The sequence below is a fragment of the Octodon degus genome, unplaced genomic scaffold, assembly GCF_000260255.1.
Source record: "Octodon degus isolate 3935 unplaced genomic scaffold, OctDeg1.0 scaffold00030, whole genome shotgun sequence".
NCBI lineage: Eukaryota > Metazoa > Chordata > Mammalia > Rodentia > Octodontidae > Octodon > Octodon degus.
The window spans coordinates 19,501,377-19,516,371 of record NW_004524606.1 but is presented as its reverse complement, the minus strand read 5'-3'; the positions used below and the strand labels follow the sequence as shown (position 1 = coordinate 19,516,371).

The window sequence follows — 14,995 nt, the reverse complement described above, 5'->3', positions numbered from 1 at the left end:
ATGTGAATGGAAAAAAAGGAAGTCTAAAAAGTTTAACTTCAAAATTTAATAGGTACTCTTGATGGCTGGGGGATGGATATAGGTTATTTCTATTTTCTTATTGATGACATGTAGTTCCTCTTTTTCTTTTTTAGAGACAGGGTTTCACTATGTAGTTCAGGTTGGTCTTAAACTCACTATGTAACCCAACCTGGCCTCAAATTCCAAGCAACCCTCCTGCCTCAGCCTCCTGAGTGCTGGGACTATAGGGGTGTGCCACTACACCTGGCTTCTAAATTTTTTATAATAGTCATTATTTCATTATTATAATAGCTTCTGGACTCAGGACATAGGAAAACCTATACTGGAACATCAGGTAACTCAGTTGTGTCCCAAATTTACTGATCAAGGAGATTATGGGGCCACAGAGCAATGTGATTGATGACGTAGAGTGTGCCTAAGGAGAGTCACCTGGAGAGAAAACATTCTCTCAGGCTTTCACAGAGAGCAAACTGGTCAAGCAATGACCATGACTCATCCACATGGCTGACTCTGACAAAGGATCTTCAAATTGTGGTACAGGGTTACAGGATAAATCCTGAGGGGACTTGACTGACCTTATCATATACAAGAGTTACATTTCTTGTTATACAGGTCTTGCTTTACCTTGGTCTTAACAATCCAGCAGAAAAGTATAAAACGAGGTATATAAAGTAAAGCCATATTAATCTGTGGACTGCTGGGCTCTGTTGGATTGTTTTGCTGAATTCATGCACCTATAGTATTTAGATGCCAATGGAACACCCATCTCTGACAGGACTAAACAAAAAAAGGGGATACAAAGGAAGGAGCATTTCGTATCTGTATATATAGAATAGTTAGGACAGATACACAGCTACCTTTGCTTAATTCAGTGAGAAGAAAGATTTGTACTAATAGTGTTTGGACAGGATATTCTGTCTGCATCTTGTACTATGGATAACTGCTAAGAGGATAACAATGTACAATGTATTAATTATTGAAACTGTTCTATTAATCAGTTTTGAAACTATCTCATTGATATTTGTTTTTCAATAAAATAAAAATTTTTAAAAAGTAATAGTTTCTGTTTTAATGAACTTACAGTGTGTGACACTCATATGATTTGTCTCTAAACCAACTCTAAATCATATTTCTTTCTTTTTTTGTTGCATGATTTTTTTTTCAAGAAAAAAATGTTTTAGGTTACAAACTCTTGTGTCAACATTTACCATAGGGATACAAACTGATTACAAATAAACTGAAGAATGGCAGCGATCAGAGTAAATGATAATAACATATTACAAAGCCAAATAAAAAATTCAGAAATATGTACTACCAAACCCATCAGCACCAATTATTACACCAGCAATTACATGTTTACATATATGAACTCATATAACATGCGGCTAATACACAAAAATATGAATGTTAGATATGTGTAATTGTTTTCTAATTATAATGCTGCCATCAAACTTCTACCTACTATTTTTCTTTTTTTTTAGAATTTATTTATTTTTTATATTTTTCCCCATAATTTTATTGATAAACGAATAGCAATGAGACAGTCTCAAATCAAATTGGTAGGACAGTTTCAATAATAACACACTGCATCCATTCCTCCTAGTGGTTAATTGCTGTACAAGATACGGACATGATATCCTATTTACAAACACCATTAGGACAAATCACTCTATTCATTAAGAGAATGTAACTATATATCTATCCTAACCACTTTGAATACACAGATACAAAATGGACATTCATCTGTATACCTTTTTTTGTTAAGTTCCGTTATTTGAATATTATAGGTGTGTAAACTCAGCAAAATATTCTAAAAGAGTCCAATAGCCCATTATAGTATTGGGTCTTCTGCTTCACTGGCAATGTCAGAAATTGTTGACCTGAGTCCCCTACAGCTCAACCTAACAGCATGGCTTTATTCTTATATTTCGTTTTTATACTTTTCTGCTGGATGGTTAAAACCAAGATAAAGCAGGAACTATGCAACAAGAGTTGTAGCTTTTGGGTCTGAGAAGGTCAGTGAAATCTCCTCAGGATTTATCCTGAGATCCTGTACCTCAGAGTGTAGAACCTTTGTAAGTGTCAGCCATGTGGATGAGTCACGGCCATTGCTTGGCCAATGTACTCTCTGTGAAAGCCTGAGAGAATGTTTTCTCTCCATGTGACTCTCCTTAGGCACACTCTACATCGTCGATCACTTTCCTCTTTGGCTCCATGATCTCCTTGATCAGAAAATTTGGAACACTACAGAGTTACATGACGTTACAGTACAAGTTCTCATATGTCCTGAGTCTTAATTGACCTTGGAAGGCTAGGGCCAAAATGTTGGCTTTCCTTGCGGCCCTCCTTTTTCTCTAATTTTGGTCTGCACACTTAGGTTGTTAACCATCCAGAAGACAAACTTATTGTTATTACCATACAACTTAGGCTGGTAAGCTTAACCTCACTATCTGTCGGAATATCACACATCTTAGGTATAATATGGAACAGGTATTTTTCATCAAGTATTGATATGCTGAACTTTAAGTCCCTACAGAATATGATAAAAAACATTTCAAAATTAGAATATATTTTAAAAATAGGCATAAAGAATTATATACTTCTTATGTTTACATATAAGTCCAAAAATCTCATCATATACAACCTTGAAGCAGGACAGTCCCACAATATTCCTTTTCCTGTCTCTTGCTTTCATTCACCACCCCCTTCTTTTTGAACAACCATCTACCCAAGAGACATCATAGCAGCAACTGGCATGTCATGACAAGCAGCTCATATTCAGAAGACCAGAATGACAGGTACTCCAAACATCAAACTACTATTACAGATTTCTTAATCATATTTCTGAGAAGTTCATTCAGGTCACATGTTCTTTGTTCAGTAAGTTGAATCAGTTCCACAGAACTGAAGCCTATTTCTCTGCTCTTCTTAAGGAAGCAGATAATAACCAGTGCCCCTGCCATGTCTCTTTCACACAAAATCCATGCTTAGGAAAATGCTGTTCCAGCCAAACCAAACCCCTCCTCAAAAGGAGCAGCAGTTCTCCAAGCCTAGAGGGCTCGCCAAGGCAGGCCACTGTGGTGCCTCCCTCAAAGCCATAGTCCCATAGACTGCAGGGACATGGGGAAAATGGCACACCCAGCACCAGGCCCATTTACCTCAGGGATGCAGTCCTCATGGGTGACCACGCGGACAATGTCATCCAGCGGGAGCAGGGAGTTGCACTTGATCTCTGTATAGACATTCTTGCCCTCAGTACACACGGCCAAGAGTTCCACCAGGTGGATGTGGTACATGAGAGGGCTGTTCTCGTCCATCCGGTCCCGCTCTGACCGCATCATTTGGATGAGAGTCTGGAAAGAGGCTCTATCATTGTAGAATACAAGGACATCTTCTCCTGAATTCACCAGCTACAGAGCGAACAGAGCATATTTATATTACAACCCTGCAGGCATGGGACCACCTTACAATATTCTGTTTGCAGAGAGAGAGAGCGAGCGCCTCTTTGGATTCACCTCCCCAAAGCAGTCTTATTTACATTACTAAGCTCATTTGGATTTCATTCATTTATGATTTACCAATTAAAACTTCAGCAGCACCATTTTAATGCATGAAAACAGAAATACCACAATGAACCTAAAAAACTATTAGAGCAATACAAGGCCTGCATACCAGCATTTACACATCAGGTGACAATACACATTGCAAGCTTGCATTTGTATTTCCTAACTTAACAACTGGACTTTGATTTTTCTACTTTAAATCCTTCTACTCTCTTGTTATGTTCTACAAAGTACCTGTGTGCAAGCCTTTCATTCAATCTTCTTAAAAATGGCATTTCTTTACAAATCTTATCTCTTCAGCCACAAGTTAGCCACTTCTAATTAAGATATGCTTTCCCTTCAACACTCATCAAGAAGTCAAGGCATTTCTATTCATAATTTATCCCCTAGGATATGACTGCTCATAAATTTATTTACTGATGGATCAATTTCAGCATTACATGAGATAGAAAGCATCCCAAAAGTTTTGGCACAGAAGTTAAAATAATACAGCCAATATTATTTACTTATTAACAACTAGAATTTAGGAGTTCCAGTTATGTACCAGATACCAGACAAATTCTTTAGATAGATTGCCATCTCTCATTGTATCTTGGTTTCTTCATACATAGAAATAAAGACATACAGTATCTGATTCAGAGCACGTTCATATATAAGAATTATTACATCTAAGTTGCTGAGAATACTGTCCAGAGGGTGGTATTCTTCCAGTAAATGTTAACTATTATTTTCATCATTATCTCACTCAATCCACATATTAACTCGTTAAGTACGCCACACCCTCATTTTATACGGATGCTCACTAAAAGCTTGCAATGTCGGGTCAAATGACCCCAGTCACACAGCCAGAAAAACACTATGGCTAGGATTTGTACCTTAGGCCAAGCCAATTCTTAATCACTCTATCCTATCCTACTGCCAAGATGGGATTATAAAGCCAAGTGTTAGGTCAATTTGGTCAAAACTTCATTTTTTAAAGACAGAACTGGTAAATACATGTAGAATCCACAGTCACATGTTTGGCCAAGGGGGTCTGTCTGGTCAGAGACAATTTCCACAAGGAGCTGACTACCCATCAAGAACCAAACAAAGCTAGTTCTCAGTTCCACAGATCAGTTGTTTTACCCATGATTCATCAAGTGAAAACAGTTCAAGTAACTCATTAGGTGAATATTTAAGGCAAAACTCGTAATCCAGATAAAGGGAAGCTGCTGTAGCTTTTGGGTCCCAACTACATTGAGTATTTATTCAGTACCCTTTGTGGTTCATTATTCCTCTTGCATTTGTCTTTCAGAAGAATCCAAGCCAAGCTTCCTCAGAGTTAACAGATTTAAGGCAATGAAAAAATCAGCACACATACACACACACACACACACACAAAATTACATTCTGCCCTTCCATATGGCTCCTGAAAAAGGTGCCAGCTCTTATAGATAATATTAAATATAGTAATTTTGAAATTTCTACAGACCACTGGGTTAAAATACATAGAAATATATAATTATCACCTCAGCCATGACCATGTCTTGGCACTTTTTAATAAATTTTCCTTCTGCCTTGACAATTGTCTGCAAGAACTTTATGTATTGGACATTTCGACCATGGGTCTCTATACAGTGGACAAAGTGCTGGACCACTCTCTCGTTGATCTCACTGCAGAGCTGGAAATTGTTCATGAAGATGTGCTGCATTGTTACTGCCTCTAGGATCTGGCATAAGATAAGGACAGAAGCATAGGTAAATAGTTAAAAGTGAACAAAAAGATGATTAGACTAAAATTATACTCAGAGAGAAGCATTGAAATCCCATGCCTCTCATTCTCATTTTTATATGACTTCTTTAGTAAACTTTCTCAGTGACATATAATACAGAGAAAAATAAACAAATCAAGAGTACTCAGCTAAATAGATTGCAAAACAAACATCAGTAGTCAGATCAAGAAACAAAACAGGCTTTAATACCCAACCCATAATCTAACGTCTTTCTTACCTGTCCTTGAGCCCCATGTCCTCTTCTTCACCAATATGAAGGGTGCATTGCATACATATGCAATAATGTTCTGATCTGCTCTCTTGCTGACAGGCATTTGTGTGAGTGCTCAGTTTTAATATTTCACCAGTATTACTAATAGTTCTACTCTGAACATTTTTGTCTTCATTTTCTGATAAACTTAGTATCTACACTGCTTTTGGGTTTAGATCCAAGAACACAATTGCTGAGCTACAGAATATAAATACTTGTGGCTTTAGAAGACACTGTCAAACATCTTTTAAAAGATGTTAAAAATTTACATTCTATAGTTCAGCTATTCCATATACTTGCTGAAACAATACAGTTAGGCTTTTTAATTTCAGTCAGATCTTACTGTGAACATCCAAGTCAATTTTCTTTTATCCAACAACTTGTCACGTTGAATACCTTATCACACTTATTGCCTAACTAGGTCTTCTCCATTAAGGAGTAACCAATCAAATTTCTAGCTCGTTTTTATGGCTGGGTTGTCTTTTTTCTTGGTGACTTTTTTGAGTTCGTTATATTTTCTGAGTATGAGTTCTGTGTTGAACACATGCAATACAAATGTCTCCCATTATCTGTCTTGTCTTCAGATTTTTTAAAATACACATTTATTCAGCATCATGATCAGACTATTACATTTAGCAATCAACAGCATGGGTACAAAAAAAGGTCTACATTAAAACCCTTTGTTGGAATGCTTTCCACTGTCCACAGAACAGAAACTAAAATAACCTGTTATACAATTAGTCACAAATACAGTCCTATGACATCTTCTAGAACTTTACTTTTTACTTTTTACCAAGAGTTATTGAGTTTGGGGTTTGGTATAGGTAGGAACTTCGATCTTTTTATCTGTTCCCTTTTCTTTTCCTTAACACAATAAAAAAGAAATATTAACCTATGACCAAGCAACCCTTTCCTGTGGAAAACTCAAGCACGACTGAGTGTGTATGAGTGTGTGTGTGTGTGTGTGTGTGCGCGCACACAAAGTCCTATACAGCATTATTTACAAAACTCACAACTATTATCCATTAATTATCCATTAATATGGAAATGGTTTTCAAAAAGTTACAATCATTTTATGAAATAACATTTAGCCACCAAAAACATTAAATAAAATTTATGTATTTTGGATTTGCAAAGGCAGCCATAATATATTCAATGGAAAAAGTCATAATGCAAGACAATGTGTAAAGAATGGCATCACTTTTAAAGAAAAATATGACACATATTTTATGCATTTAAATGTGTATTTAACAAACTAAAATGTAACATAGATTGTTTTATGTGGCTATACTATATATTTGTTTTTTTTGTTTTTTTTTTTTATATATATATATATATTTGGCTGCATACTAAGACCTGGCACTTCTCTATCGCTAACTCTGTTACACTAAAGGATACTAAGAAAAAACAAAGATATATTTTCTTTTCTCCCTACTACTTTCCTCTTTTCTTGCCCCATCCATCTTATTCCTCTTACTATGGGGAGTATTTATGTCCTGCTGACAGCTGGTCACAACGTTCCTCTTTGGAATGAAGGCTGCATTACAACAAGTTCCAGAAACCACAACAGCAAAAGAACGAACTGTTCCCTGTCCTCCTCCCTTCCAGGTTTACACACAGGCTTCAAGTCTTACCCCTGGGTTGAGAAACAGGTTTATGTGCTTATGCAGCAAAGCTTGATTCTGCTGGTTGCCTGCACAGAAATTCTGCAAAAATTCATGAGCCAGCCTCATAATTTCCTGCATCTTGGTGTCTTCGGCCTGTGTGAGAGGAAAGAAATGAAAGGCACTGATTTGGAGGCAGGACATGGGCTTCTGCTACATCCCAGCACCTCCTACTGAGGTGGAATTCAGGGAGCCTGTGCCCCAGGCCGCAGCGGGTAAACACTGAGGCTGTGCACTGTCTGCTCTCAGAACTAAGAGACTTATTTATGTCTCATCTGTGAAAACGAATTCTCTCCCACCAGCTCTGGGCACAAACAAAAAAGATTTTTTTTCAGGAAAAAGGCAAGAGAATAAAACTTAGCAGAATGTTTCTGGGAAACTGCCTAGCAAAGGCTGAAACTTTTGAAGCCCCACTTCTGAAAGCATGGCTGACAGGCAGGCCGGGCTAACTTTCTTTGTGGCGTCAAGTCCCCACGTTCATGCCTGTGACACACCTTTTCAGTTACCCCAACCTAAAGACTGGCACATGAACCTGTAGTGGTTTGTAACAAGGGAGAATGAAAATGTCCCTAAGTTATAAATGAAGCCAAACTGCACTAGCCTTAAATCCTTTCCTTGTAACCTCGGGCACATATTTAAACCTAAGAATTAGCTTTCTCTTCTGCAAAATGGGGACAATATACAGTATCTACCCTGGGCATCCCATAGACTTATGTGTTCCCCATCCAAACAGTATTATATAATTCTCATTTCCTCTATTACAATTCTTTAGTATTTGTAGATTGAAAAATCCTGTCATTGGACAATTATATAAACCTGCTACAACTCTAAATTAACATCTAAGACAATAAAAACAAAATAAGAAACAGCAACAAATGTTGTAAGGCTGTGGTGGTGGTGGGGTCCTCATATGCTACTGGTGGATATATAAATTAGTACAACCACTGAAAACCAGTATAGAGATTCCTCCGAAAACTAAAGCTAGAAATTCAATTTGATCTGGCTGTTCCCTACCTAGGATCTTCCTAAAAAAGTTAAGGAAATCATATGATAGTGATAAATGCATACCTAGATCTATAGCAACACAGTTCATTATGTCCATCAACTGATGAATGGATAAAGAAAATACAAGATTTATACATAACAGAGCACTACCCTGCTGTAAAGGAGGATAAAATTGACACATTTTTAGCAAAATAAAAGATAACAGGAAGAAGATCTTTCTCAAATGGGAAGGGGATCAAGACACAGATCAAAGGCAGTGGGAGGGAAAAGGGATGAAAGAGGGAATCAAGAGGTGTCACGTACGTGAACCAACTATATACAAGGAATGTAAAACATTATGTACTACAAACATATACTAATAAAATGACTTTTTAAAAATGAGAACCCCTAAAAAAAATCATTCTTCATGTTTCTTCAGCCACAAGACTTCTTAAAGCACCACACATCCATCCCTCATCTCAGAGGCAGGAGAGGGTGGCAGATAAGAACATAGGCCTGAAGTTGACCATGCTGCTTTTATCCCAGGGGACAACTTCCTAGCCATGTGATCTGAAGGCCAAGTTACTGGGCCTCTCAACGTTTCTGTTCCCTCATCTCTAAAAAATGGATACTATAAGAGTACACGCTGTACACTACATGAGAAAATTAATGAGTCAATGATAACTCAGTAAATGTTAGCTATCAATTGGTTCTGGTCTAGAGTAAGGCCAGCAAACTTCTTCTGAAAGGACAAGCCAGAAATATTACCTGACTATTGCAGATCAAGGAGCAAAGTAAACATAATCAGGTACTTACATAACTATTTCAAAATGTAACAACCATTCTGAGCAGATATGCTAGACAAAAACAGGGATGACCTGGATTTTGTCCATATTTACAGTTTGCAACTACTGGTCTAACAAATAACCCTGTGACAAAATAGCCTGTACTTATCAGAAACAGGTAACAGAAAGAATCTGAGCTATGGCCTTGATAATAAAAAAACAAGAAAATGACAGAGAAGTATTTTAAAATGTATTTTATGGAAAGGAATAAAACAAAATTTCATTACAAAATAGGAGAATAAAAATAGTCAACATGTTGTTTTGCTTAAAGTAGTTTGCTCAGGGTACAGGATAAGAGCATGAGAATTTTTCCAGTTGATATTAGCACAAACCTTCCTTTTTAATGAACTGAGAGACCAACAGTGTAACTGACCCTGTTTTCCCCCCTTTCTCTGCTGCCCTTTTACCTCTCACTCATTCATCTCCTTTTTCCTTTTGAACCACTTCTTCCCATTTCTCAATATCTATATTTATTGTACAATTTAGAAGTTATTTACTCTTTCAGCTCAACAGAGAACTTTAGTACCAAGTCTCAGTAGGAAAACAAAATAGGTATTATATCTGTTTCTTATTAATGGAGCAGAAAGTGGCCAACCTAAAATCAGAAGGGCTCGGGGTGGACAGCTACTACTGGCTGACAGCAGTGACCTTAGATTGTCCTGCATGTTTACATTTTTTCTACTGTAAAACCAATCTTCTGGTGCTCAAGAGCACTCAAGAGTCTTTGGGGTTTCAAGAAGACATTTACAAGGCAAGCAAGCTTCAAAGACATCATATAACAAGGGGTTACTTGTTGATGGAATCTCTCCATTACTGTTCTCACCCACTTGGATGTCTGTGCACATCCAAAAATCAGCACACATGTACACACATGCTTGTGCACATGCATGTGCGCATGCGTGCACACACACACATCCCTTATTTTTCCTTTGTGCCACCCATTCCCAATCTGTCTGTGTGTGGAGTAACAGTGTTCTATGACTTCCTGTTGACTAATGATATCAAGAGACCAGCTATGGTCAGCACACTGTCTTATTACACTATTTTCTTTCAGTACTCAGGATTGAACCAAGGCCCTCAGTTACGGGGTAGGTAACTAAGTTATGTCACCCACCATTTCTTTATATTTGGTCTTGAGACAAGTTTTCACCAATCCATTAGGTTGCCAAGGCTGAGCTCAAACTTGTGACCATTGTGCCTCCATTTACCAGAGTTCTGGGATTAAGGCATGTGCCCTCCTGCCTAGTTCTCCTAACACTTGTTGCACACAGGAAGACAGATGAACTTGGTGGCTCTAATCCAGATGGCAGCCTAAGTTGGCGTGACATGCACACCCATATGAATTGCAAGTGAGCACCATATCTATTAGGGGTATTAAACTTGTTGCCCATATCTACTACAAGTCTTGACCCACCGGCTTTTCAGGGTGCTCCAGGGGGAGAAGGTGGCTGCTCTGCAGGGACCAGGATGTAAGGAAGTAGGCTCAGACTCCAGGCAGAGCAGATCTGGCCCTATAATACACCGCTGTGGCATCCTGAGCCTTTCCCGTCACTCTTTCCTGACCTATCATCAGTGGCACTGATGATACCACACCCGTGTGTATGCAGGATTACATGAGCTCAGGCATGTAAAGGCTCAGCCCCATGCAGGGCAGCCTGCAAGCACTTGGCAGTGGGCCTTTTTCAGGGTAGAAATTGTTTACATTGCATAAATTCACTGGAATTGCTTTACTGTCACAATGAGCACACTTGTCATGTGCCTTCACCAACAACATCCAAGTGCAGAGGCTTTGGGGACACCCAGGGCCCAGTTGGCCTCCGGGAGCAGCAGTGCTGGGCGGGAAACTCACCTTCTCGTAGGGAATCTGCAGCAGCTCCAGCACCACAGCGTGTGCACCCATGTTCCGCAGCAGGCGCTGCTGCTGCTTGCGGCTCTTCCTCACAGAAGCACTCTCCTGAACACACAGTTTGCTAAGTCGAATCAAAATCTGGAAGGAAAAAAAAAAGCTCAAAATACTAAGCCCTATACATGGAAAAGACTGCAGTATAAAGGGGAAAAGCGGATTTCAATGCATTTAATACCTAAGCATTTGCCTATAACCCCAGCACTCCAGAGGCTCAGGCAGGGAGGTCACCACAAGTTCAGGGCCAGCCTGCACTACACAGTGAGTCCAGGACCAGCATGAACTACACAGCAAAACCCTGTCTCAAAAACAGAACAAAACAAAAACTGGGGAAAAAAAAACTCTAAGCCTTAAATGCATTAAAAACATGAATATGCCTTCCACATGTGGCATCTCCGTTGACTGAAGTAAGCAAGTCCATAAAGACCAACTTCCAGAACAAGCAGGATCTGGCTTCTACAGCAAGTAGAGCCATTTTGGTTAGATCCCTTAAAATGGTTTGACTCAGCATCAACTCCCAAGACCTTGGCAAGAGTTTGTTCTGGGGTACCAAAAAAAGCCACACACACTAGGCTCCCAACCTTGCAACTCTATGCAAAGATTTGTAAAGAAACGAAGCTCAGCTTTCACTGGTAGATGCTACAGGCAGACACTGGGACAAACCCGCAGAACCTATATCAGCTAATCCTTTATTCTATTGCAAAGCCTCAGAAATACGTGACATCTATAAAAGCATTGCATACATAAGAGGTGAAGGACTGAGGACATACAAACTGTAAGTGGCAACACGGGGTTTCAAATTCAGATCTAATGCTAAAATGTATGAACTCAACCTATGAGCTCTACTTTATCCCCATTAAATTGTACATGATGAAAAAGGCCAAAATGTTTGTGCCTTCAATTTGAGTATCATTAACAAAAGTTATTTAGAAAATTAGTAAAGGAAAAAATGTATATATGTGCTTACCTCTTTTACCACTCTGTAGTTGTAGCTGCTGGTGCTTTCATGCTTTTGTGACTTGTTATTCCCTTCCTAAGGAACAAAATTAACACAACTATGGTTTGTACAACTTGTGGGTGACTGCTGGACTGTTAGGGTGAGCACCACCCTTTATGTACTGCTTTCTAATGGGCTGCTGCATTTGTGCCCAAAGTATCACCTCACACTCAGCTCCTCTGGAAGAGGAGGCAAAGTCAGGCCTTGGCTAGAGAACAGATTTATTCCCAGGGGGATCAGTACGGGAAACCTGGTGAGCACTCACTCCATAACCAAGTCTTATCTACATGGTGCAAGGTTTCCACCATGGCTGAACTTTTACTTTGTAGCTTACTTCCTAGGACTACAGTGGCTACTCTGGCTACTTGACAAGCAGTTCTCTTAATAAAGCCCATCCTCTACTCTGCTTTTGTTTATCTAAAAAAAAGTACAGGATGCTTCTTTGTTTTAAGAGACACATCTTTCTTCTTGGGCAGCCTGACTTGTGTCCCACTCACCTCAGTTTTCTTATGCTCATTTTCACCAGATGCACCATCTGTGATCTCATCGGGGCCCTGTCCTTTATATACCCAGAGCTCTGACTTTTCCACGATGGACCGCAGTTGATCTAAATCTTGTTTGATTTGTTTGTAGTTATCCACATCTTGGCTCGTAACCAGCAGTTGAACCTTAATGAACAAAATCCATTAGAAGCACACAGGAGATTCTCAGACAGACAACACACACATTGGCTCTGGGGGCTACCTGTTTGAAGGCCTGGAGGACCTCCTGCCTCTGACTGAAGTGCCGAAAGAGGAGCTGCAGGGCCCCTGACACCAGGGGTGGATAATCATGCATCGTCAGATGGAGCAAGACGCGGAGGAAGGTTCTACCACCATGATCATCCAAGTCCAGTGGGGTGTTCTCCTCACTGCAGAGGCCCAGAGTGGAGGGACCAAGTGAGCAACAGACATCTCACTCACTCACACACCAGGTCCCAAGTACTTCTAATACTCTATTCCATCTCACATGACTTCACATTTCATCAGCTGCCTTCACAACACAATCTTGCTTTCTCTTCAACTATACTGGCTGAGGACGGAGGGGCAAGTAGGATGTTATCACTGTCAAATTTCAAGCCAAAGCCTTTCTCCTCCCAACTAACATGGCTAGTATTACAACCAGATTCTGAGCCAAAGATTAGAGTTTTCTTCTGTTGAGCTCCATATGTAGTCCAAGAACTTCAAAAAGATGTTTCTCCTAAATTATTTTAAGATGCTGTAATTCAACGCTTATCAAATTATCTGTAGTGAAAGACCAGACTGTTAAATTTCTACTATACAGCTGTTAGGTATTTTGGCCTGAACAAAGTTCATTGATCATGCACTGAGATGGCACCGCAGGGTCAAGTGGCCATAATAATACCCAGCCCTTGACTCTCACTCTCTTCTGTATTTACTTTGTGTGACTGGCAACAAGCAGTGTTCAGTGGACCCTGCTTTTAACAGTGTTGCCACGAAGCAATTAAATTCATTATGTTCTTCAAAGTCGGATTAATCAACAGCATCAGGGTTTCTCTCAATACATATGATAACTTGCTTTTTAAATAATTAAAAAAGTAATGGGCATATCCTGTATCAAATAGCCTAGTGCACACTACTAGTTAATTGATGTATCAGCATCTCCATTCTGTTTACAATCAAATGCATGACAAAGAGTGAGACCTTCATGGCTAACAAGAAAGTAGAATGGGGACTGAACATAAGAATGCTACCTATCTTCATGCTACATCCAGAAGGTGGGAAGAAGGTTCACTGCTGTTGAGCAGAAGAACATGGCTGTGAGCTGGGCTGTCTCGTGGCATGTGCAAGTGATGTCATGCTGAACTCAAAAGTACTTGTAAGTTTCAGAAAAACATTAAATGCATTAGCACCAACCACATATGTCATTCATTCAAATCTCACAAGTTTTACATAAAGCATTACTGCTAACACTGGTGACCCAAACAAACTGGGCCTCTGCAGTGCTCCCACCCTTATGCAGTCCCCTTTGACAGTGACACCAGGCTTGGCCATGGCATTTGCTTTGACCCACAGGACATGAGCAAGCACAGCACAAGCAGAGCAGTGATTACCATCTGCACAGTGGTCACTTGTCCTCATGAGATATGTGCTCTTATATTCACTAGGTGGTAAAAAAGCGCAAACTATCCATGTGGCAAGCCCAACCTCACAGGCATCCATGCCTAGGTGCCAGCACTGTTAGTAAATCAACTCTGGGGCATTCAGCCCCAGTTACTGCTTTACTACAGCTGCATGAGAAATCACCCAGCTTAGTCTCAGTTAACCCATAGAACTGTGAGAATAAGGTGGTTGTATCTTAATCTTTACGGTTTTTGAAGTAGGATGTTGAGCAGTTGCAGATGAAAAAATCAAGTATGTTGATTATAAGAAATGAGTGCATGGAGTATCCCAAATTTAAGCTATATGAGTTCACAACAGAAGTAAAAGTAAAAAGTAATCTAAAGTTTCAGTAGAGGAAACACATGTTAGTAACCTCCCAACTTGGAGCCCCATTTCTAGTCTTTCTTTCAAATCTATTTCTTCACGATTTAAAAGTAATCTTGTAATGTATGCATTTAGGACATCTCCTTAAATCCTTTTGGTCCAAGGAAGGAAAGATTGATAAAGATATTTATCTATCTCTTTTTAATTTTTTTTTAAAAAATCTTTTATTTATTTATTTGGTACAGGGTCTTGCTATGCAGCTCAGATTCCCAGTGATCCACCTGTCTCAGCCTCCCCAATGCTGGGATTACAGGTGTGTGCCTCCATGCCCAGTTTCGGTAGCTGGCTCGGCGCCCAGGACTGGCATGGCATACAGTACTAGGGATTGAACCTGGGTCCTTGCATTTGCCAGGCAGGTACTTAGACCGCTGAGCTCTAGCTAGCTAGCTAGCTAGTTAGATAGTCAGTCTCTCTCTCTCTCTCTCTCTCTCTCTCTCTCTCTCTCTCTCT

The 14,995-nt window shown here is 39.5% G+C and overlaps 1 protein-coding gene across 1 annotated transcript in view; it reads right to left on the bottom strand.

Moving 5' to 3' along the window:
- Window positions 1–14,995, bottom strand: part of Itpr1 (inositol 1,4,5-trisphosphate receptor type 1) — a 381,954-nt gene that overhangs the window by 150,087 nt on the left and 216,872 nt on the right. The window contains exons 27-33 of the mRNA XM_023713283.1: window positions 12,744–12,909; window positions 12,497–12,667; window positions 11,970–12,035; window positions 10,949–11,086; window positions 7,241–7,366; window positions 5,093–5,293; window positions 3,180–3,431 (exon numbers count right to left, since the gene is read on the bottom strand). Coding sequence (XP_023569051.1) covers window positions 3,180–3,431; window positions 5,093–5,293; window positions 7,241–7,366; window positions 10,949–11,086; window positions 11,970–12,035; window positions 12,497–12,667; window positions 12,744–12,909 — 1,120 coding nt within the window. The remainder of the gene's footprint in view (window positions 1–3,179; window positions 3,432–5,092; window positions 5,294–7,240; window positions 7,367–10,948; window positions 11,087–11,969; window positions 12,036–12,496; window positions 12,668–12,743; window positions 12,910–14,995) is intronic.